At 36.4% G+C, this 25,898-nt stretch overlaps 1 protein-coding gene across 9 annotated transcripts in view; it reads left to right on the top strand.

The window, feature by feature from the left end:
• The window catches only part of ARID1B (AT-rich interaction domain 1B), a 400,901-nt gene that overhangs the window by 263,351 nt on the left and 111,652 nt on the right, over positions 1 to 25,898 (top strand). For all 9 annotated transcript variants that reach the window (XM_076002847.1, XM_076002846.1, XM_076002845.1 and 6 more), the window contains one exon: positions 22,370 to 22,613. In XM_076002847.1, coding sequence (XP_075858962.1) covers positions 22,370 to 22,613 — 244 coding nt within the window. The remainder of the gene's footprint in view (positions 1 to 22,369; positions 22,614 to 25,898) is intronic.

Here is a 25,898-nt window from a genome sequence, read left to right as displayed (position 1 = left end):
GCTTCTTTTCTTACCTTGCTCCTTCTGTGATATCTGTTGCTCTATACAAAGCATCTGTTAATCTGATAATGTTTTAAATATATATTTTAAAGAAATAAGTTTCATGAAGATGGATGAGTCCAACTGGGCCAACCTCACCCTAGAATTTGAAGAATGTGGAGAATATTTCATATGGTGGCTTTTCCTTTTTTTATATTTTTGAATCTTAACCAATTACAACCAAGTGCCACAAAACAAAACAGTTGCTGGGGCAGGTGAATGAGCCACCAGGTGTTTCTTCCTGCTAGTGTCAAAGGCTGGGTAAGGGGGAAAGAGGGAGGACTAACGTGGGCTGAACAGCGAGACAATACCAGATGCTCTGCTAAGCCTTTACGAGGCCTTTGTTTTGTAACATGCTGCCTTAAGAGGTGGCAGAGTGCCACTCGACAAAGGGGGAGCAGGCTCAAAGGTAGGTGCCTGATACTATGGCTAGTACGTGTGGCTAGTAATAAAAAGCCAGTGCTTTTTTCACACCAAGATTATTGAGACATCATTTCATTCTCTGTTAGAGATATTTTTAGGTGATTGTCCTATTAATTGACTTGCCTATAGAAAGTGAGTTTAATTCTATTACACTAAAAGAATTGAGTCTATGTAAGAACAGTATATTAACTTACTAGGTGCTTGTGAGTTTCCAATAAAATGTGTGTAAAATGTAAAACTGTTATGAAATGGACTTCTAATAAGTCAGACTTCCTGATTTTATGGAATTACTGCCAATGAGTACACCTACCAATCTATTTCTTGAGTAACTTACAAATGGCTAGTGTGCTACTAGGGAGAGTTTTCGGTTTTATGATTTATCACAGGGTGACATTACATTAGTAAATGTCCTTAAGACTAGAGGCTGCTTCTCTGTTCTGCGAGGCTTAGAGAGCAGTTTTAGCAGGAGCATACTGAGAGACGGATGGTCCGTCTCAGAGGAAGATTCACCAACTACACTGGTTGGCCAGGCAGTGGTCTTCCCCAGGCAGAACTACCTGGGTGGAGGTCACTGTAAGGTGTGCACTGTGTGTGTGTGCATCAGAATGCGGGTGGTTAAATAATCTGAAGATTTGTAACATCCACCTAGGAGAGCGGATCTCTGCGTCTCCACAGCAGGGATTCCGTGCTAGTTGTAGGTAATCTTTCCCCCATTGTCACCTTTGTCTTGTGGAACCTCTGTAATTCTTCTGTGGCCCTTCAGTCCCCTCCTTTGGTTGGTACAGCTGTTCCTGAGATAGATTGGTACCGTATTTCCCTAAAAATAAGACAGGGTCTTATGTTTATTTTTCCTCACGCTAGGGCTTATTTTCAGGGGGCGTGTTATTTTCCCCTCCAAAGCCTCAGCTTGCAGCATGCACGGAATGGCCGGGACCTGACAGGGGGAGCTGACCTTGTTGGTGGGGCTGCCCGCAACTTTCAGGTCACCTCTGGGATAGTAGCTGTCAGCATGGGGCAGATGGGAAGGGCTGCTCATCTTCTTTACTGCTCTGTGACGAAATGCATGGGGTGTGCAGATACCTTGCATAGCCACGACCATCACTAGGTCTTATTTTCAGGATAGGGCTTCTATTGCACAAATGCTTAGAAATCCTGCTAGGGCTTATTTTATGGGTAAGTCTTATTTTCGGGGAAACATGATACATCTGATCTGATTGAAGGAAGGTATTGGTAATCTAGGAGTTGGTGTGGCTCTTTAAGATAACTTTACATATCTGCTGAATATTAACAGTGTTTTGCATGAGAATCTAAAGTTCCTTTTCCAGAAAGCTTGTTTAGCTATGTCCCTTTATAATACTAAAGAGCAAAATAAAACACTTGGAGGCTACACTCAGTTTTTATAATGATTTAGAAACATTCTTCTTAGCATTTGTTCTATGTTTTGAGTATTTTGTTGCTCACAGTGAACAGTAAAGTCTTTTAATTTTTACTCTCTCAACTCTTCTCATTCATGAGTACTCATAGCCCAATCTGAAGTCAGTCAAGTGGAAAACACACAACCCTGGCTGGATTCATAGAAAAGACTTCCCAGTGCTTCCTTAGCTGCTGTTGGCCTGAAGAGAATGTCATGCCCCACTGTCCGTACATCCTCTCTTGACCAGTCTGAGTGAAATACACTTCAGAGACAGGGCCCTGATGTAAGCTAACCTCTAATGTTGGGTGCCTGCCCTCTTGATGAGTAATTACCTCATCCTCCCACCCCTCTGCATCTTGAGCTCTCACTCTCCCTCCCTCCTTTTTTTTTTTTTTTTTTTGATGGCCACTCCCTTTCCTTCCTCTTTCCTACAAATGAACAGTGGAGGAAGTTACATATCTTTTGTTCTTTTATTAGGAACTGAATGAAATGCTTAAAAAAAAATCTCCATTTTTAATTCCAAATAGAGCTTTTGCACCAACTTCAGCCTATACGCTACTGGAATAGTTTGTTTAAACTAACAGAAATTATTATTTGCAAATATTTCTATTTATGTGAAAGGAAAAAAATGTTTAAGTAAAATTATTAAAGCTGAATTTTATCATATTTGGGGAAATTCACCTCCCTGAGTCCCTATCTAACCCATATGTAACTGTGCTGGTCAAAGTTATGAGGAATGTAAGTTAAAAGAAGTTCAAATGAATAAATACTTGAAGGAAAATCTAAGAAACAAATGGAAAATGTTCTCAAACATAATATAATACTAAAGATAATAAAGTAAAATTGCCTATATATTTTAAGCTAGAACTACTTTGCCTGTAGGTATTATTGTTTCTGTACATTAATCAGGATATATCATGCCATATGTGTATGCTGTGAATTTGTTAATGTAAATTACAGTGATATTGTGGTTTATGCTTTTATTTTAAATTCAAACATCATCTCTAATTGATGAAAGGTGCCTTTATGGTACAGTTATTTTCAAATACATCAAGCACTGCTTGTGTCAGCCCTTGACTTTCATGGGCATGTTGGTCTTTGACCCAGAACTAGTAAATGAACCCTGCAGGGAAATCATTAGAGAATTGGAACAATTGTGGTGGTGGGATCAGGGGTCAAACCATTACCTACCCATAGGAACTTCCGTTTAAATTGAACTCCTTGCTTTCCTGAAAGCAGGTCATATTTTCAGGGAGAATGCTGAAGAAGAGTTTAGCACATGTTAGTGCTAACCTATCAGGATGAAATAGGACCCATAAGGATTTGGGAGATGGCTGGTTTGTTTTTTCTGATGTCATGACAAATGACTATGCTGTCATTGTGTAAAAGTCAATTTTTTAAATGTAAATATTTTGGAAGTGTAACATATATACAGGGACATTTACAAATTCAACTGTATAGCTTGATACACTTTCTCAAAATGAACGCACTTGTATAATCAGTACTCAGTTCAAAAACACACCAGAACCCCATCCATTCCCCAACTCCATCCATTTGCCAACCACTGGGGCCCCCCACCCCACCACACCACACCCATCCCTACCAAGGGCAAAAACTGTCTCGAGTAAAAGTCATTGATATTTTAAATCACCCCTGGTCACTAATGGTAAGCCATGGTTAGTTAAGTCTTGCTATAGAAACAGTCTTCTGTCTACACTTTATAAAGTTAAAAGTTTTGTGTGAAGAAAACACAAAAATTATTCAAGGAGTTTCTGTCAACATCAGTATTTACTGTCTCAGCTATTAAAAAAGATTTTTGAAATGATAGGCATTACAGAAGAGATTATTCTTTCCTGTGCATTGAAAATCAGTTGCTTGAGTTAACCCTTTAAAAATTACAGAAAAGAAGGAAAGGTATACTTCAGGTCCTTTTAATCTTGTTTTTTTTTTTTTTTTCCCTATTCTTCTATAATTACTATTCTGTGAAGACTGTATATAATCTTAGAATTTTAAATTGTCTCCTGACATATATAAAGTATAATGCACATTAGTTTTAAAGCATATTCTATTAAAAATCTAAATATGTCAATGAAGACAGTTTTAATTTTAATGACATTTTTAGGCCAAAATACTATCTTGCTTATATGCTATTATAGCCTTTAACAGGTTGCTTATATCTGAGTTCATAGTGGTCTTTTATTCCAAAGAATGAATCACATTTAGTCTCTTTGATGGGACATAGGTGATGGAGTTTTGCTGTTTTCTGTTCTAGTGGAAAGTCTGGTAACTAATTGCCAGGAATGGGGGAGAGATTTTAGTTTTCTGTCAAAGCAAAACTATTGGGAGTGGAAGAAAATGCACTTGAATTATTAAATGATTTTCATTGTAGGAAAACAATGGACCTCCTGAACAACACTATTAGAGCACAATTTTTTTCTTTTTCTCTGGCTTTTTTTCTCATCTTTGGTGTGGGAGATAGTATCAAGGAGGAGGGAATAGTATCAAGGAGGAGGAGAACATTTCCTAGAATGGTGGGCTGTGAAACTTTGAAACTGGGCTTTGGAGAAAGAGGCTGGACTGAGACGACTCCAGCCCCTAACCTTCTGAACCTGTTTCCTGTATGTGAAATGCAGTGGTTGTCCCTACTTAAGAGATGGTTGTCAGAATTCAATGACATTAAATATGATATTAATTAAATCATATCATCATCATCATAATAGTAGCTTTCATGTATTATATTTTCACTGTTTGCCAAGCAGTATTCCAACTGGTTTCCTTTATATCATTATAAACAAATATGTAACAACACTTTTATCTATGAAGAAATTGAGGTCTAGAGGGTTAAGTCACATGTTTATGGCTGAATGGTTAGTAATAAGAAGTAAGATGTGAACCACATTCAGACCACAAGGCCCATGCCCCTAACACCAAATCCCTATTGTTTATCAGGTAAGTATGGCCATTCCTGGTGCAAAGCAGGGTCACCTTGATGGTGTCTCTAGTGTTATTTTCTTGAGAACAAATGGGCTTCGACACTGGCCTGGTGCACTCTGCTAAGGGTAGTCTCCCTGCTCCCCTCTCTCTTCAGAGGCACTGTGGGTCCCTGGGGCTGCATCTTGCTCAGAGGACCACCTTTTTCTGCTTCTCACAAAGGTGCCTCCTGCTCAATTATATATGTGGAGTTTTCTATACCATTTAGCTTAGCAATGATAGGTTAAAATCTTAAATAATATTATTTGCTGGATCCGCCCAAAGCTTTGTCTGCTTTTCTTACTTTATTTCCTACTACGTGTCATCATTGACCTGTAGATTTATTTCTTCATTCAGAAAGTGTACATTCAGAGTACCTACTCTGGGTATTCTATAGTGCTTATGTTTTCCCGTCTTTTGCTCCCTTTTCCCATTTTCTTTCTGTTCCTTTAATTTCCCCTTTTCTTCTTATCTTTGTGTCCTACTGTATGTAATTGTGGATTTACACGGGGCCAGCTTTTCCACGGGTACAATTAATTCCACAGTCAACTGTTCTCAGGAATTTAAATTCAGTTTGTGCCATAGCCCATATGTTTAAGACCTAAAACAATTATAGATACTTCAGAAGTCAGAACTCTATAAAATAAAGTATTTACCATATCAGATTGCACCAGGGATCCATTGTTGGTTGAGAACTGTGCTAGATCACAGATGGTATACTTCATGGATTATGATTTCACAAAACAGTCTGTCTTCACAATTTGGTTCTCTTATATTTCCCTCTTATGTATCCTGTGGGGAGTCAGTGGACAGAATGATTAGCACTAATTATAAAATACATGTAACTTACTGCTGTTTGGGTTCCCTCTGAACTTAATTATGATTTTTTTTGTTGTTGTATTTGAGGTGGGCCTCCTGCCCGGATCAGGTAGGCATGTTTAGAAGACATGTATGTTCTCTCTGACAGTGGGAGTTGGTCGTCCTCCATTTATCTGTTTATGGTCTTTCGGTTTATGGACCACTACATGGCAGCTGCTGTGACTCACCCACAAGGAGATGGAGTGAATACATTTGCAAGTCCAAGAAATTGGAGAACTGGAGAAAACATTGTGTGAGATAGAGCAAAGGATAGAAATTAAAAAAAAAGATGTATTTTAAAATCACTAAAGGATCTATTAAACTGTATCCTGCTATTGTGCATACTGTGGTGTGCCTCTACCTAGCTTTACTCTTCCTTTTATTACTTACAAAGTCTAATCCTTTACTAACTGAACAAGACTTTGAGATGGTCACGGGCCTAGATGCATAGCAAAATTACAACTTTTAGTGCATTTAACTAGAGATGTGCATGCTGTCCCACACATGTGTGCACAGATACACACACAAACACATTCTTTGCCCTTTGTACTCTTGGATGAATCTGTCAATCAATATCCAAGGTGATGTTGTTGGTGACTTTACTAGAAAACTGCTTCCTAATGTAGTCTGTGTCCACAGAACCTGTGCATAGTTTGGTGTAAATAACTTAGCTTCTCTGGACCTCACTTTCACATTTTAAAAACACAGAATGGGAGCAAATGCTTACTGTGGCTTTGTTTTAGTTCTGAAAATTCTGTACAGTTTCTAATAACTGACCATAAGTGTTTCTCTTCTGAGGTAGTGAAATTCAGCCTCTCCTCATATTTTGGTATTTACCTTTTGCCACGTGTTTATCTGGAATACTGTGGGGGGTTTTGTTTGGTTGGTTGGTTTTGTTTTGTTTTTTTGTTTTGTACTTGAGTGTGACCCCCCTTAATATCTGCGAAACAACTCTAGGAATTGATCATGTCTAGCTTGGTAAAACTAGCATAGGTTAGCTGCCAAAGTCTTAATGTAATTTACTTTATTTTTTTATGTTCTATCCATGTCCTGAGTGTGTCAGATATGGGAACCTTGTTTTTACTATTTATCACTGTGGAAAGAATATTGAGGAGCAAGTTCCTGAGGACTGTTTATGGATTGTTGTCAACCGTGGACTACCTGGTTATAAAGCCACTAATCTAATAAAATTTAATATGATGTTTGCAGCCTATTGCAAATATAACACCACTAATTTCGTACAGGTAGGCTACAGTGAATTCAGTTACTTAGCTGCTTCAGAAATGTTCTCCATCAAAACCCACTTTTCCCCAGCAATGTAAAGTAAGGCTTTCTTGGATTCTTACCACTCTTGAACATTTAAACTCCCCTCTTTTTATCATTTATTCATGTTCCTTGTACCAGTAATGTTATGTTATTCAAGGGCAATCTTGTTTGAATACTGAGAACATAGACCAATTGCCAGTGTCTAAAGCAAACATGGAGACTTTTCCCTGTGAAGAATTCAATATCAGCTTGACACTAATAATCATGAGTGGTAGGTAATGAGAGGCTGCAAGCTAGAGGAAAGGAATCCCGCAAACATACCTTTTTTTGTCACACATCAGAACTTAATAGCCCAGCTTCTAGAACTGACTAGGTAACTACACAAAGCAGTATTCCAGCATCCTAGCCTATGCAATAACATTTTCCCCTTGGAAACTTTAGTTCTTTAAAGGGCATGATGTAACTGACAATTACATTAAAAAGATGCATAAATTATAAAACTGCAAATCACTTTAGAAAGAAAATATTCACTTTCTTGATAGAGGATAGCAAGTAGGTCAGTATGTTACTTATCTTTACATACATATTATGCTTAAATATATGTTGTTTTACTATACTTAAGAAAAAAGACTAGAAGGAAATATGGCAAAATGATAGAATCTGGTTAGCTCCAAATAGTGTCACTACTGATAATTTCTTTCTATTTTGTTTTCTGATGTTTCTCTTATTTATTTTTAAGAATAATGAGCTATGTTGCTTAAAATTGTTTGTTTTGTTTTTCCTTCTTTTTAAGAAAATAGATGACACCATGAAATAATTTTTCTTGTTGCTGAGGAAAGTATATTTTTGAGTTAGTGGTAAATGTAGATCCTTTCTCCTTTGAATAATTATCTGTATTGGGATTATTGCAAGTTTTGATATTCTCTACTTTTCTTAGACTACAAGAACATAAAATTGAGAAAGAATTGAAATTTGCATCTTTTAAATATTAAAAAACTAAATCTGTTCCATTAAGAGGCATTGGTAAAATCTCAAAGATGCAGATTTGCCCTATGAAAAAAATAGTGTCCATCTTTAAAAACCCAGGAATACATTCCTATTTCTTAATGGCTAAAAGTCAACATCCTTTCCTATTGCTAATATATTAATACTTCCTTTTTTGTTACTAGTTAACAATCTTCAATAAAATAAACACTAAATGTCACTTCATAATTGCAGTAATGATCACACAGCTGTGCTTTGCTCAGTTTATAACATGTGTCAGCATCAGTTTAGGAGCTCAGCGTCATTTCCTGCCCAGACAGAATTCTACAGACAATTACTGTGGTTAGAAAGTTGAGCATCTTGTTGGTCACTGCTAAGGGTGATCAGTCAGGCCAGGAGCTGAGGTATTCTAGTTCTCAGGCTTGCTGGGCTATGTACTTTGCTGTTTGTGGAGCATATGCCTTTTGTATGTTTATTTACTTGCTTACTATTTTCTTACTTATTTTTAAAGTATTTTACTTTGCTAGATTGAGAATAATTTTATTTATGAATGTGAGTTTTCTAGGAGAAACTCTTACACTTAAATGAACCTGTAAGAAGCCCATGGAAAAGCAAGTGCCTGCAGCGCTAATAATGAGAACTGACAAGGCAGTCCTGCTGGGTTTATTTATGACCTTCTGCCTTTGTTAGCTCTTGTGAGAAATTCCTTTCTAACCATAACAGTATTGTTGGAGTTTGGCACTGTACAGAGAAATCCTGCCGAGCCCCGAGGCCCACAAACTGGCACTCACGCAGCTCGTAACAGATTGCTGTGCTCGTTGTAGTTTTACATTTTTCCTTCACTCTTCTTCTATTTAATAAGTAGTTTTTACCAATCTTTATATATGTATTTCTAAAGAAAATACTGCTTGTATTGTCCAAGCCAAAATTCATTTATTTTTAGTACAGTGTCTTATCTATTTAGCTGTGTTGAGGAAAATTTAAAAGAGCACAGGATACAGAAAGGCAAGAGGCAGGTGTATTCTCTACAAGGGCAAATCATGGAAAGTCATACTGCATTCCACACTGATAGCCTGTTAAGGTGCTCCTAAACAATGCCATGTGATTACGCATTCTCACCGTAAAAGTAAGCGCAGTAGAACAAATTGACCTCAGATTATAGTTTTATAATACTCTGATTATTATTTCAATTCCACTTCAGTACTTTAAGCCTGTTTATCTCTACCCTGTTTGCTTTCTTCTACAATTTCCAAATGGAATTTTAAAAGCATCAATTAACAAAGAGAGTGTTCTTAAAAATTGTAACTCTCTTTGGAAGTAAAAGAAAACTGATAGTGTTAAACATGTACCTCTTATAACAAAACCGTTGACAAGATTGTTTCTTATAGAGTTATTCATAGCATAGGAACTACGTAAACCTGAAGCAGTGGCATTCATTATTTCCTGATAATTAGTCCTATTCCACAAATTGTCAACAATGAGAGAATAACAATTTGAGTTAGATTCTGTTTAAAGTATTGATAGGCTGGCCTGGTGCAGTGACTCACCTTGTAATCCCAGCACTTTGGGAGGCCAAGGCAGGATTGCTTGAGGTCAGATGTTTGAGACCAGCCTGGGCAATAGGGAGACCCTGTCTCTACAAAAAATAAAAAATTAGCCAAGCATAGTAGTGCACACCTGTAGTCTCAGCTACGCAGGAGGCTGAGGCAGGAGGATCACTTGAGCCCAAGAGTTGGAGGTTGCAGTGAGCTGTGATTGTGTGACTGCCCTCCATTCTGGGGACAGAGCGAGACCCCGTCTCCAAAAAACAAAGGAAAAAGAAAGTATCCATAGGCATGCGATTTCTTTTTCTTCTGAGTATCTTCAGGTTCAAGATGCTAGCTTCTATGTGGAACAAGCTCTGCATGACCCATTTAACTAAAAGTACCTGTGTCTGTGTTTGTTGTTTGTTTATCTTTTGGGGAAGGCTGGTGGTTAGACTAGGGCCTGGTAGATGAAAAGACCATACTGTTAAAATCAATATTTATACGTTTGCTTTTTTCTCCTTACCTAAAATCTGATTTTTTAAAAAATTATTTTCAGCTGTTTTACTTAACTACTTAAAACATACTTGCTAATGGGGACCATGAAGAAAATGGTATTAAAAATCCTAATAAAATGTGCAAACTGTGCAGCTGAGCATAATTTTTCTTCAGCTTTGTCTTGTCATTTCATTAAGTTTTAACCTCTGTTCTGAAGATACTAATATGTCTTTATACTACTGCTATTCATCTATTTCCCATCTTTTAAATAGATATTTTTTTTTAAAGAAATTTGTTGTTTGCCTTCGAGTGGGCATAAATTACTATTCTCTTCATTAAGTTGTGCTGTGGCTATGTGTTAAAATCTCTAGGGCCTCCCCTTTTGTTTTCTTTCTTTTACAAAAAAAAAAAAAGCAAAAACAAAAAGCTTCAGCATTTATTAAATTGATAACTTCTCAAGTACATGGAAGAAGGTGAAAATCCTCCCAGATCAGATCAACCCAAAATAACCACTGTTAATATTTTATTGATCTGTATTTTTTAGGCTTTTTAAAAAGGTACCTCCACATGTATATTTTATATGTATAAATAAATGTTTATATTAATACACTCTTGTGGTATTTTACATGTTAGATGATGTAACTACTGTTACTTTTCACTCAATCTTTTCAATAAAAATTATATTGTTTTTAATATATACATTTTAAATAAATTTTATGTACTTTTATTTTAAATAGCTCACTACTAAATTGAGATTTAGGTGGTTTCTAATTTGCCATTATAACATCTAGTTTTCTTATTACCTGTTTGAAATTTATCTCCATACTATGTGATATCATATAATAAAAATCAAAATCACGATGGCTAATATTTATTAAATGGATTCTTGATTAAATTCTTGATTAAGTCACTGAGTTCTCTCTGCCTGTTTTAGACAGAGATCCATTTTGTAGGTGCAGAAACTGGGGCTTAGGGATGTTAAATCACTTGCCTAATGTCATACCAGTGGGAAGTGATGCAGCCAGGATTTGAACCAAGGCTTTGCAGTCTGGGCTGGTTACCTTTTCTAGTCAGTGCCTTCTCTGGTGTGCAGTGTTTATACATTTTAAAGGCCATTGGTTAGTGTAATATTGATTGATAACATAACTCTTTGCCTAACACATAATTGTGTGGTAAATAATTGTTAAAGAATGGAAGGATGTATTTATGCCACTACTATTTTCTTGCCCCTCCTTATAAGGGAGATATTTTTCTAAAAGTCATTTACAAATTCTTTATCCTGTACTCAAAATGTATCTTACATTATAAATGGTGTTAAAAAAGTTTGTGTCTGAGTTATATATTTATATGTATATATGCATTTATAAGCATACAAACTATTTAGTGAGCACTTACTGTATGTATTAATATTTTATATTCATAATTACATTTAATTCTCACTATGGCATAAGTATTATTTTACTCATTTTTTTGGATGGTAAAACTTAGGCTTAGTGAGGTTAAGTAACTTGTTGAAGATTACTAGAGAAATGATAGCACCAGAATGTGTTTTCAGACTTATTTTACTCCAGAATTTCTGCTGGAGGAATTGACTGCTACGTTATTACTATAAAACCTACATTACAGTAAATATTTAATGAGCACTTATTTTGGTGCCAGACTGATCATGCTTAGTGCTGCTTTGTCTACAGCAACTCATTTAATGCTTCCAACGACACTGTGAGGTCATTACATTTATTGTCCCCAGGCTACACACAGAGGAGGGAGGACTAAAGTGGGCTTTGACTGTGGCTCAGCCCTTTGCCCCAGTCCTCTGAGTGAGTCACAGAGCTAGGTTTAGAATGCAACTGTCTGGTTCTAGAGCAGGGATTCTTTTGTAACCACCCCTACCACCAGTACAAAAAGAACACTGTTATGGTACAAATGTTAAAAGCAAACAAACAAACAAAATCTAAAGCATGCTTTTGAGAAGCAGGTTTCAGTGACTTAATTTGGAAGAAGACTTTGCAGCACCTTCCAGGGATTTACAGATTGATGATTGGAGTTCAAGTCCCATTTTACTTCCAAACTTATGATTTACTGGGATAAAGAGGAATTAGACAGTATCTTGGGCTTGTGAGTCAGCACATAGGTCTCTCCCTTGTTCAAAGGTATTAGAGTGCAAAGGAAATGTAAATTTTACTCTTGTGCCTTTAGGAATCCCATGTCTTAATTTGTTTATGCTGTCTTTGAGACTCCTTATAGTGGAGTGAAGTGATCATCAGAGAAAACTCTTTTTTCCACTCCAGGGCCTAGGAATGTGCTCCAAGCAGCAGGGCAATTATTTGTAAATAATGTGAGTTACACTGACATTATTATGTGGTCCCAAAATGGCTCTATTGAGAGGTAGCATGGTTGAGTGTAAAACATGCTGGACTTCAAGTGCTGATTCAGGCCCTTATTGATATTATTATTATTATTTTCATCATTATCTTCATTGTTATTGTTGGAATGGGAATTTTCTGTCTGAAACCCTGAATAGATTTATGACCACCTTCTTTTGAGAAGTAGTTTTTGAAGTAACATAAACGGTTGAATGCTCTGAGGAAAAATTATTTTGTAAAATTACACTTGAGTGCTAGCACTTGAGGTGTTAAGTGACCAGCAGCCCCTATACAAAAACGAAAAACAACTCTTTTTGGAAACCTCTTATCTAAATGGGTCTGTGAATCATAATAGAGAATAAGAAAAATACGTAGTTTTAAGTTTGATTTTTGGAGGAGTGCTACATATGTTCAATTTGATTTTAAGATATAAAAATAATCTTCATAAAACATTTCTTTCTGTAATCTAGTTAAGCTAATCATGTAAAAAAATTTTCTGAATCCCTGCTTCTTTTATAGAGAACCTAGAAGTCTTAAAAATGATTTCTATGAAAGTATAAAAATGTTCAGCTAGGATACTTGCAGCACTTCTGATATCTCCCCAAAAATGTTTATTCCTGTGTGATTTATACACAAATGGTGTGATAGTCTCTCTGGGGGAGGTGGGGCTTACTGCCTCCACCCCCTTGAGTGGGGACTGGGCTTAGTGATTCCCTTCATGAATAGAGTGTTGGTGGGGAAAACAGTAACTTAACAGTGGAGAAAGCTGGCAGACACCTCCTTAATCAAGTCAGGTGTAAGATCACCAGTGATAAGCCTGTTGACATCACACTCCCCGATGTGATGCATGTGAAGGATACTTAGGTTCTGTGGTATTCTCCAAAATCTATATTGAGAAAACCCTAAGCAAATACACACTGAAAGACATTCTACAAAATACCTGACAAGTACTCTTCAAACATGTCAAGGTCATGAAAACAAGGCAAGACTGAGAAATTGTCACAGATTGGAAGAGACTAAGGAGACATGGCAAGTCATTGTAACATAGTTGGATCCTGGGACAGAAAAAGGACATGAGTGGAAAAGCTGGTAAAATATGAATTAAGTCTGTAGTTTAGTTAATAGTGTTGTACCAATGTTAGTTTTGTAGTTTTGATAAATGTGTCATGGTTTTGTGTTTGTGAAATGTCAATATTAGGGAACATTAATGAAGGATGTGGAGGAATTCCCAGTTCTGTCTTTGCCACTTTTGTGTAAGTCTGAAGTCATCTCAAAATGAAAAGTTTTTAAAAGTTTGGTTTAAAAGTTTTTAAACCAATAATGAAAAGTTTTTGGTTTTAAAACAAAAATATATCTTCATATGGTTCATGTGAATGGGGAAAATATAAAAATTTACCAAGTTTTAATTTTGTTCTGCAAATAAACCTTCCCTTTATTTCATGTAGACTCATTATAATAACTGTAGACTTAGTTGTTTTTCTGTTACTTTTTTAAAGGAGAGTCTCACTATGTTGTCCAGGCTGGCGTGCAGTGGCTTTTCACAGGTGTGATCATGGCACACTATAGACTTGAACTCCTGGTTCAAGTGAGCCTCCTACCTCATATTTTTTTAGTTGCTAATTTACTTGCAATTCCTGTAGATCTTACTGTTTATAAGAATTCCATTGCTATACTGCTGAAGAAATAAATGTCTCCTAAAAGTTTAGCCTCTTTGTTTTTATTTTTCTTTCTTTATTTTTTGAGACAAAATCTCATTCTGTCACCCAGGTTTAGAGTGTTGTGGCATCAGCCTAACTCACAGCAACACCAGACTCTGAGTTCACGTGATCCTCCTGCCTCAGCCTCTCAGAGTGCTAGGATTATAGGTGTGAGCCACCAAGCCTGGTGTTTTCAGTTTTATTTTTAGAATTTCTACATGCTAAGCATTGTACTTCTAAGATAAGTACTTTTCTTTTTGCCATGAGAGATGAAAAATATGGTGTTAGTGGCCTTTCTGTTCTAAAGATTTATGGTGTGCTTTCAGTGATAAAAACTGGAATCAGTGAACAAAGCCTAAATCTTACATATATTTATAAATCTTGCTAGTTTGTCGATTTGCTTTCAAAGCACATGGGCCCTTAATATTTATAGGTTCATACCTGACCATAATATTTGTAGAGCACTAACCCATAAACCCCATATTCCTTTTCCTCAGCATTACTGGGTGATATTCCCCCTTTATAACTAAATGTTATAGGAGTTGTTGCCAAGGGTTTTGGAGTAGAATATATAGAATTAAAAGAATATAATCTAGGCTGGGTGTGGCAACTCATGCCTGTAATTCCAGCACTTTGGGAGACTGAGGCAGGAGGACCACTTGAGCCTGGGAGTTTGAGGTTACTATGAACCTGTGACTGCGCCACTGCACTCCAGCCTGGGCAGCAGAACGACCTGTCTCAAAAAGAAAAAAAGAGAGAGAATATAATCTGTTAAAGATATTTGTTACTCATTGTTAGTTTTTAGATACTGTTGTGCTGTTTTTAAGATTAAAGTGTATATCTTTCACCTTATTGTATCCATTGATTCTTATGTAAAACTGAAACGAGTAGGATGACTATGTAGACTCATGAAATTGCAATCTAGAAAGTGTGCTACTATTTAACTTGGACTAGAGTTACTTAGGCACTTTTTGTTGTCATCATGTTGCTCATTTATTTGTTTAATTTTATATAATGCTAAAAATATAAGGATTTTAAAAAGCATTTTAAAAATTTATTCTTAAATTGTACCTCAATTTTAATCATGTTGAAAATGTTAGTTCATAAACACTTAAGGTTATGATTTTTTTTCTTTAAAACACTTAACATTTCTTTCTTGTCTGCATTTTTCCCTCTCCTCTGACAGTATTAAAAGTCCCTCCTGGACCACTGCTGGCTCCCTAATTCTGAAAAGTTCAGCCCATCTTCTTTGGTTATGGCTGGTGAGGCCCCGCCCACCCGCCTTGTCGGTCTCTCAGGCCTCATTCTGTCCTGCTCCCTGAAGGTCCATGCCCTCCACTGGGTAGCATGTCCTCCCCTTGGGCCTTTACTGTTGTCCTCTGTGCCACCTTCCCATGCTCAGCCAGAGGGCGCCCTTCAGCCTTGGCCTGCCCCTGCTCAGACAGCAGTGCCTGGGCAACCTTCCCTAGCTGGACACATCCCATCCTGTATTCTACAGCTTACTCATTCCCCCATCATAGAATTTTCCGCCTTGTGTTATAATTTGTTCAGTTGTTTGTCTCTTTTCATTGACTCTGTGATAGGACATCTAAGTGTACGAGTCCACATATGACTGGCCAGCTTAAATATAAAATGACATCCACATGGAAAGACTGCCTTCTCCCATTTTCTCTCACCCACCCCCATAGTTCCAACTACAAACCTTAGGTAGGGCTTGCTTAAGGTCGATCAAATTACTCAATATTCTTACTTTGTTAACAGCTTTAATTTCATCAGTATTACAATTTATATTAAAAACACCACTGCTCTTGGAGTAATAAAGGTCCAGTGGTTATTTACATGAGTCTTTTTAGTGTTTTTAGCGCTGATTTGGGCCTTGACTTGCGGTCAGGAAGGGTCTTAAATATGTTCGACAGTAAAATCAGATATTTTTTATTTTTTTTTGAGACAAGAGTCTTGCTCTGTTCCCCAGGCTAGAGTGCCATGGTGTCAGCCTAGCTCACAGCAACCTCAATCTCCTGGGCTCGAGCAATCCTTCTGCCTCAGCCTCCCGAGTAGCTGGGACTACAGGCATGCGCCACCATGCCCGGCTAATTTTTTCTATATATTTTTTAGTTGCCCAGCTAATTACTTTCTATTTTTAGTAGAGACAGGGTCTTGCTCTTGCTCAGGCTGGTTTCGAACTCCTGAGCTCAAGCAATCCTCCCTCCTCAGCCTCCCAGAGTGCTAGGATTACAGGCCTGAGCCACTGTGCCCGGCCCAGATAAAAAATACTTTAACTGGTGGGAACAATGGACTTTCACTAACAAGATGCTGTAGTTTCCTCAGTAAGAAAATGTACATATATCTCTGACACTTAGGCCCTAAATCGGTGGTAGTATTAGCTATTGCTAAAAGCAGCATTATCAACATCGTCATTATCCCTTAAGAATTTAGTTCTGAAAGTCTAACCAAGAACGATAATGTTATTTCCAGATGAAGGTTAATCCCAAATTCCATACAACAGAAACAAATTTATAAATAAATTTTCTTAACAAATTATTTTTAAGTTCAAGACTGCCCATACTATGTTAAAAGGTTTATTTGTTGTTCTTTCTATTCTATGTAATTTCTTGAGCCTGTTAATAGTGGAAAAGCTGAGAATCTCCTGAGCAGAGTTAAAAAACTGAGAATATTTTAGTAACCCCCTGAGGCCTGTGCAAGGGGGAAAAAATCCCTTATATGATACATATTTCATACTTGTATTATTTACCACTTCTAAGTTTAGCAGCACATTTTATAGCAGGAATTTTAACCCAAGGACCTTTGAGAAGACCTTTTATTTTAGGTGCTCGTTTTTAAAAAACAAAGCAAATATAAGCATTGTAATGATGTTTATGTATAAGGGTGTGCTTAACTCTGAATCTGGCTTTTGTATAGTGTCAGTTTAGCTGACACTATCCTATAAGCTGACATTATCCTATAAGTGTCCGCTTAAAATGAGAGTCACTAATAATGGAATCTTTGCTTGAGAAAATGCAAATGAATCAGGTGCAAGTCATTTCTCTAAAAAGTGGTTCTTGGCTACCTGTCTTAAAATGAATTTTGCTTCATTAATCTTCCTTGTGTTATCCCTGGCTTTGGATATGATTACATCATTTGTGGAGCTTATAAGTATTTTTAAGTTAATATCAAGCATTTTTTTCCAGTTGAGCTCATACATCTTAAGGTTATGCATTTCATTTATATTATCATATAATGGAGAGAGAAATATTTATTTGGACCTGTTAAAAGAGGATGCTTTTCAGGCCTAACAGTTAGTACTCAGAAGACTTTTCTTCACGGATTCTGTTTCTGTGGTGCCTTTTTTCCCCTAAGCTTTTAACACAGTTGTTGTCTAGACAAATGAGAGCAAAAGGGGCTTTGGTAGTTGTCTTGAAATACACTGTTACAACACAGGTTTGTGCTGAGAAGAAACCTTTAAACATCATGGAAATAGTCACTGTGAGGTTTTTCCTTTTTTGTGTATATGTCAGTCAAAATATGGGCTCAATTCTCATAGCAATTTCCAAGTGTGTTTGTATCACATATCCAAAAGAACAGTTCCAAAGTCAGGGCAGGAAGGTATGAAGTAATTTTATGATGTGTTTCTAGAGAACCAAGAATCTTATGAGGCTGGACACTTGGTCTCTGGGATGTTAATTGGAAACACAGGGCTTACAATTCATTGCTAAATTTTAATAGCTAAATCAATAGTTTTTATAGTACATTATAGTAAATATTTAGACATATTTGCATGTGTTGGATTGCTTTATATAATGTTAACAGCTGTATTTTACTATAGAGTTTTTAAGTTTAGTGAGATTGCCAGTGAACAGTCAAACTATGCTCCCTTTAGCACCAAACCTGGCACAAGGAGTCACTACCCTTAAGAAAGGTTAGGTTCTAGTTAAAGAGTGAAAAAGAGAAAATACACACCTTTATTTCATACTTAATATTCTACAAAGGAGAAGAGACACTATTTCTGCTTTTGAAGATGACTAAGACTTTTTTTAAAGACCATTGAACTGACATTTTAACCTATACTTTAAACCCATGGGAAGTCACAGTGAGAAATCATTAACTGTATCCTATTAAAATCCTTAAACAAGAGACCTGAGCTAGTCTCATTGATTGAAATATCTTCTCTATTTCTAATTCAGTGTTTATCCTCATGCTCTCCTGGGGCACTTCTGAGCAAGAGATGCCCAAATGTGCACTGTGCTTGGCAGTTCTCTATCAGCATCTGATCTAATGCCATCAACTAATTGTACTGAGAACCATAGCTTAGAGTATTTTGAAGTTCATTTGCTTTTATAAAAACCCACTTATTTAATTAAGCAAGGGAGTAAGATTTTCTGACTTATTCCCAGTTCTTTAAAACAGTAAAACATCACCAGTATTGACTGAATTTATCCTTTGAAAAGCTAACTTATGCTAAATTGAATACCTTCAAAACCAAAGACATCTTTTGATGTAGTGAGTCATAATGTATTAATGTAAAATATTTTCAGGGAGGATCACACACAATATATAGACCTGAAAGAATGTTTATATTTAATATTATATGTCTATTCTGTTTATCTGCAGATCTTTAAAAATCCTTTCTGTGCACCTTCTGTGGGGCATGTTCCCATACACATTTCTTTTGTCACTGCCCTCCCTGACCCCATCCCAACATACTGAATCAGGAACGTATTTGTGCTGTATGTTAATTCATAAATGTTTCTCTTGTCAAAGTCTGATAAGATTATTATTGCTCTCTGGTGGCATTTCATTCTTACCACAGTGAAATCTCTTGTACTTGTCACTAGGGTTAGAATAAAAATTTTACATGGGTATAGAGATGGTGGAGGAGTGAGATTGCAGAGGGAAAGACTTTGCAGGGAACTTTTGTTTCCATTAAGTTTTAAAGCAGCTTTCTGGTGTTTTATTTTTTAAGGCAGGGATTTTTTAAAAAATAAATTACCTACCGATCATAGAAGTTACATTATTTTTGCTGTGCAGGAAAGTATTTAGTATTCTGAGTGATGTCAGATATTGAAATCCCAACTTGATGGCAAGATTTTCACCAAATCAAATTATTATACGACGGTAAAATAGTGATTTTACTATGCACGAGAGCCCATGAAGTCATTGCTTTCCCAATCACTCCATCAAAAAAAAAAAAAAAAAAAAAGGAAGGAAGGAAGGATTTAAGGAATACTGTGGGGCAAGGGGACTCCAACCCCTTAAAAGAGGCTGCCTGCAATTACCTTACCTGCCAGCTTTCCAGCAAGATAAATGGAAGCACTGTAGCTTGAAGGTGCCTTGGTTAGAATGAGATGCAGTAAGGTCTCTCTGTTCTTTACAGGCATCATAGATCTGATAGTACTTATAAAAGAAGAATAGAGCTGGTGCCCTGCTGACTAAATTGTCCTCTAGAGGAGTATTAGTTACAGAGCTTCTTTGTTAACTAGGCTGAATGTTTAAACCACTGTTGAACTTCTTTTATTAGCATGTTTTAAGATAGCTCTACATATGGATACCCTAAGTATCTGCGGGGCGGGAATATTTCTGCATAATTTACATATAAAAGTTACGTGTGTGTATAACAGTAATATAATAATTATATCTTTTTATTACTCTTCTGTTACACTGAGGTCTAGTCAGTGCTGAAATTCTGATGACACATGAACAGGAAGAAGGCCACCGTTTTTATATTTTTCTCTTGATATTTCCTTGATCAGCTTGTTGAATAACAAATGTTTTTGATGCCTTTGCAGCTTGAATCAGGCTCTCTTAACACCCATCCATGTTATTTTTTCAACCGTAACATGGAATTTTAAGTGAGAATGGGGAAGGAACTTACAGGTTGTGCAGAGAATTACAAGAATTTCAATGTAACATTGTTTTTTATGAAGAGAGGTTTGCATAAACTTATTTAACTATCTAGTGATGATTTTTTAAAATTGAATCTATATTGTATTTTCTGTTTAACTCCATAAGTAGTATAACAGAAAATGGTTTTATAGCTAGTTATCTACCAAATTTTTTCTCTTAAGAAGCATGAAAATCACATTTCCTTGCAACTGATTCCTGTCTGATTAACCTTTATTTATATAGCCATTTGTAGATATTATATAAGCATCTAACTCATGGAGGCCACCACCCATTCTTATAGAAGATTCCCTGAGTTTTATGGTCTCTTCAAAATGAGTAAAATTGTATCTGGTTACAAGTATTTTTCAGGTGGATGTTTAGTAATGGAGTAAGTTCCTGTTCTTAATAAAGCTTGTGCATATGATGATGTATAGTAAAGTCTTTATGCATCTCAGCTGAGGCCTGTCCTAATTCATGTTTTTCCCCCCAAAAAAGAGGCAGAGGCCATAGAGACAATACTAGTGTAGGTGGTTTTTAAAATCTGAGATCCACAAATGTTTTCCCTAGGGGCCAGATAGTAAATACTCTCAGCTTTGTGGGCCACATGGTCTCTTTCATAGCTACTATTGTTGAACCCAGTAATGAGGTTAAATACAAAGTCTTGCATCATGTATCTCATGTGCACTTAGCAGAAATGTTCATATGTTTTGTCTCTGAATTCTAAAAATCTGATTCAATTTACTCCATTTTATTTTGGATATTTGATGATACCTTTTCTAGGAGTAATATTTTCAATCTACCCTGTTCCTGTTATACTATTTTTTATAAGCACAATTATTTGACATTGAAGGTTTTATAGAAGGGAGGTACTTCCTATTTTACTTAGATGTTATTCTTCTTAGTATAAGACATTTTGTTTTTCTATAGCATTTATCTTTTTATGAGGTTCTCATCAGCTATACCTTGAAATGTATTAATCTAAATTTTTAATCATTGACAATTTTGTTGTTAAAAAAGAGAAGTTAATTATGTACAATAACAAATAATCAACAGATAAACTGCCCAGGGGATGAGGATCCTGATCTTGCATTTGCTTTGTGACAATTTGAGGCACCCTGAAGAGCTGTAACCAGCTCTTTACCTTACTTCTTAGGTACTTTCTGTTCAAGATTTAGTCTTAGAATTTTAAGCATCTTCCTCTATCAGTTTTCAAAGCCCTAGTTTCAGAAGTCTCAGTAGCAAGCAATGAGCCAAAATTAAACATTAATAAAATTGAATGAGTAGCGGGTATCTGTTAGGATTGAATATGCCTTGTAGACAGTAGCATAGCCAGGCATTTCTGATTATATTCCATACTATTTAGTCTTAGATTACTGGGACAAGTATCTTTTATACTGCAACTTCTGGAATACATTGAGTATCTAGCTTTTCAGTCTTGATTGCATGTGCAGAGTTGGTGACCTGGGAGTGCAGTCATCAGAGCAGGCCTGCACCCATTCACTGAGCATGCGAGGTCGGCGGCCCCGTGGCAGGCCGTGGAGCAGGGCAGTGAGGAAGGCCAAAATAGGGTCTCTGTTCTCACATCTGGTGAGGGTGCGGAAAGTAGTTTCCTCCTTTCTCTTCTCTCATCTTCCCTTTGTCATTGTTAGTACCTGTATTCTGTCCTCAGTAGTGGATCCTTGAACAATAACTTTGACTCACTGAGCTTCAGTTTTCTGTACCTGTCAAATGGGGGATTTTAATAACTGCCTCAGAAAGAATTATGATAAAATTAGATGGCATTAATAATGTAAAACTGGTATAAAAAGTAAGGTGTAACATTAGGACTAACATAATTTGTGCTAACATAATTTCAAAGAGATTTATTTTCATAATATCATATAAAAATATACATATCACTATTTTATTGTAATGGCATTTTGCAGTTACTTAAAATCTAAGAATTTCTCACCACAAAGTTAGGTTAAAATTGTGACTGCTACTAATTAGAATACCCTAGTTTGAAATTCAAACAGTCCACCGTTGTTGAATTCTAAATGAGAGGACTCAAAGCCTGTGGTTTTCTAGTTTATCGAGTAATCGTTTAAGAATCAGGCATTTTATTCCTATGGTAAGTCACCAGGTAGAGCGGGGTCTGTTTTGTGTGGCACTTTGAGCAGGTATAAGGGACTAAGTGCTGACAGTTGATGGCACACTGAACAAGGATGGTTTTATGAAAGAGAGGTCCAGCTTTACTCCTGTTTTAGGAAATAGTTAAGATCTCATGGGTTCAACTTATGAACAACCTTATCAAAGTCTTCTAGTAAAAAATGACCATGCTATGAATTTTGGGTGTTATCCAGAAAACTTTCATCTCCGAAGGGGGCACTGTTATGATTTTCAAATAGTCTTTGATCAGATATGGGTCCAAGTGTGTGTTACTCTATAAATACACACTTTCTCTTTCTTCCTCAGGATCTGTCAGGCTCCATCGACGACCTCCCCACAGGAACGGAAGCAACTTTGAGCTCAGCAGTCAGTGCGTCCGGGTCCACGAGCAGCCAGGGGGACCAGAGCAACCCAGCTCAGTCACCTTTCTCTCCACACGCGTCTCCCCATCTCTCCAGCATCCCAGGGGGCCCGTCGCCTTCTCCTGTTGGCTCTCCTGTAGGAAGCAACCAGTCACGATCTGGCCCGATTTCTCCCGCAAGTATTCCAGGTATTCACTTTCTTTATTATCCTTTTACTGTGTGATAAAGACAGCTGTAGTGTTCATTCACAGCAACTCACTTCCATTACTTTATTTTGCTATTTAAAAACCTAGTGACAGGACCCTGTAGTAAGAGTATAACTGAATTCTCACCAAAGTATACAAGAGTCTGAGTTCCTAAAGATATTCAACAAATGAATATAACCACCCATTTTAATAAAATGACCAATTACATTGATATTCCAGTTTGCATTGATATCCAGTTTGATATTCCAGTTAAGTAGAAACACAAAATTATTTATCTTAACAATATGTTTTGTAATGATTTTGTTAAACAAAGTCCTCTGTTGATGAGTGCTACTAAAATGAGATTGTTGACTGGTATTGCCTTACTTTTTATAATTTTGTTTAATATTTGCCACAGTATTTATTTTCTAATTATTTTTAGGGTCCATACTTTTCAGTGTGATCACATGCCAAATACTCATAAGCACCAGAACATGTTGAAGATGTTCTTACTGATTCAGACCTTGCACCCTTCTGATACAAGAAGTTCATGTTCCAGTTAACTCCTGTGTTCAATTATTTTAGTTGTCATACATCTTCCATATCTTCTACTTCCTTACTATGTTCTTGAGATTATTTGTCAGTTGTTTCATCTTCATTCAACTTTCTTATATCAAACTTCATTTAAACCCACCAAGCAACTAGCTTTCCTTTGCCACCAAACCAGATATAATTGTGAGTGTAACTTTGCTCACATGATATAGGTGGCTGCCAGAAAGCACTTTATGCTAGCTTATAAGAGTGAATATTGAATTGCTAGTGAATTTTCTGATAATTTATTCTATCCTCTCAAAATCATGGGTAGTAATTTTAGCCCTTTTACCATTTTACCTCTTTTATATTTAAAAAAAAAATGATTATTGTAGAATGTTTAGAATGTGGATTGTTTTATGTGTGTATATATATGCAAGTAATAGAACACATATAATATTGCTAATTATGAAGGATAACTATCAGTTGAACACCCATAAGCCCACCACCCAGTTTAAGCATTGGAGTATCACCAGTGCTCTCATGTCTGCCTGTGTGTTCGCTCCTGTCCCAAGATCTGTGCCTCTCCCTTTCCTCAAATAGTCTCTGAGTCTTTTTTTGTTTTTTAATAATTCTTTTTATTTTTCAGGATTTTTAAAAGAATTTTATTACAGGCATTTATAGAGTATATATATTGTTTTATTTAGCTTTATATAATAGAAATGTATCATATTTGGGATGACTATATAATTTACCATCTAAGTAGGACACTTTTTCACATGAAAAGGGGTGTTATTAATAATTAAGAATAGGATAGCAGGATAAACCAGAAGGTCCTGGGCAAATAAAAAATATGTACCTCAGTCATAACTATATGTGGCCTGCTGCAACTTGCTTTTTTGACTAAATGTTCTAAGATTCATTTATAATTTGGATATAGCTATAGGCTTAATGCACTTTGATGAAGGCATTTTGATGTTATCCTTTCAAAAATCTTTGTCCTCATAGTGATTGCAATAAAACCTGGATTTACCCATTTTAAACATTTTTAAAGCTTTGAATACTCTATATTCCCACATTCCTAAGACAACTTTTGATATTGAGATTGTTTTTGAGGTGTCACCTTCCTAAATGTTGGAAAGTTATAATATATATATGAAATATTGTTTTTCTCAAAGAAGAGCTTACTCTTTCATCCTAAATTGGGTCAAAAGGACTTTTCCTAATAACCTAAATGAACACTTTTCTGAGATATATAGATACGGTAGTTTTTAATTTTAAATCCCTGACATGGGTAATTAACATTCTGAAGATTTTCATACATATGTGTATCATTCCAAATGGGGATTTCTAAACTTTTATTTTCACTGTTTGGATTTTGACAGAATATAGAACATATAACTCAACAAAAGAGCTCACTTTGGACATGTGATCCTGGGTGATCGGCATTAAGTTACATATTGTAGAGGAGGTAGCTCAGTAAATTTAATTAGTCTCAGAGTATGTTTAGTTTTGTGCAGGGTAAAAGTTGGTCCTTGGATTACTCAAGGTCACAAATGACACCCATCCTTGACAGTAACTATAGATTTGGACACAGAGGACAAGGACTTGAATATCATTTTTCTCCTCTCTTAGAAATTTCATTTAAGGCATATAGTTTGTTTTTTAAACTTGTGTCAGAAATGCTAACCACCCAGGGTCTACATTTCACTTCACTATGCTATTCTAAGTCAGCTCCTCTGTAGCTAACATCTATGTGGTGCTTGATAAAACCATTTGATTAAATTTAGTGCAAAGAAGAAATTAGGCAGCAAAAAGTTCCACCTTTTTTCAGTGGCATACTCTTCAAGTAAATTCTTTTTTTTTAAGATAGGGTGTCATTCTATTACCTAGGTTTGAGTGCTGAGGCATCATCATAGCTCACTGTAACCTCAAACTCCTGGGCTCAAGTGATCCTCCCGCCTCAGCGTCCTAAGTAGCTGAGACTGCAGGCACATGTCACCATGCCAGGCTAACTTTTCTATTTTTTGTAGATACAGGGTTTTGCTGTGTTGCCTAAGCTGATCTCGAACTCCTGGCCTCAAGTGATCTTTTCACCTTAGCCTCCCAGGCGTAAGACCACTGCCCTGAGCCTAAATCTTAACAATCCTTGCTGCATGTGAAGTTATATAGTATCAAATCATATAAATGTGACAAATAGACTATTTCTTAATGTTAGTTTTATTCTAAGAAAAATAGCCTCTTAGAAAATCTGATAGCAATTTTGGCATTTGTTCACTTTTTTCCCAAGTGGAATTGCAAAGAACATTTTAACTAAATGTACTTTCTCAATCATCTGATACTGGCTTTGGAACCTTGAGGAAGCTTCTAAGCCTCTCTGTGCCTTAGGTTTTGCTTCTCTAAAGATAATAACCACATCTCATAGGGTTAATGTAAAGATTAGCTGTGTTTCTACACATAAGACAGTACCTGGTAAGCATTCAGTGCATGTTGATTATTATTATTGATGCAATCACAATTATTATTGTTTTTCATGCTGAGACATAGAGATTTGCCCATGATAATTACTATCCAGAGTACTACTGTTGTTTTGGCATCAAGTTTTCTGATTTATAATCCAATGGTTTTTTTGTGTAGTTCAAAAAGACAGGGGGGAGGGGGGCGGGTATATACATACATAGTGAGTGAGATGTGCACCATCTGGGGGATGGTCATGATGGAGACTCAGACTTTTGGGGGGAGGGGGGGAAATGGGCA

This window comes from Microcebus murinus, chromosome 5 (assembly GCF_040939455.1).
Source record: "Microcebus murinus isolate Inina chromosome 5, M.murinus_Inina_mat1.0, whole genome shotgun sequence".
Taxonomy (NCBI): domain Eukaryota; kingdom Metazoa; phylum Chordata; class Mammalia; order Primates; family Cheirogaleidae; genus Microcebus; species Microcebus murinus.
The sequence above is the reverse complement of the archived record's forward strand: the minus strand, read 5'-3'. Positions and strand labels throughout refer to the sequence as shown.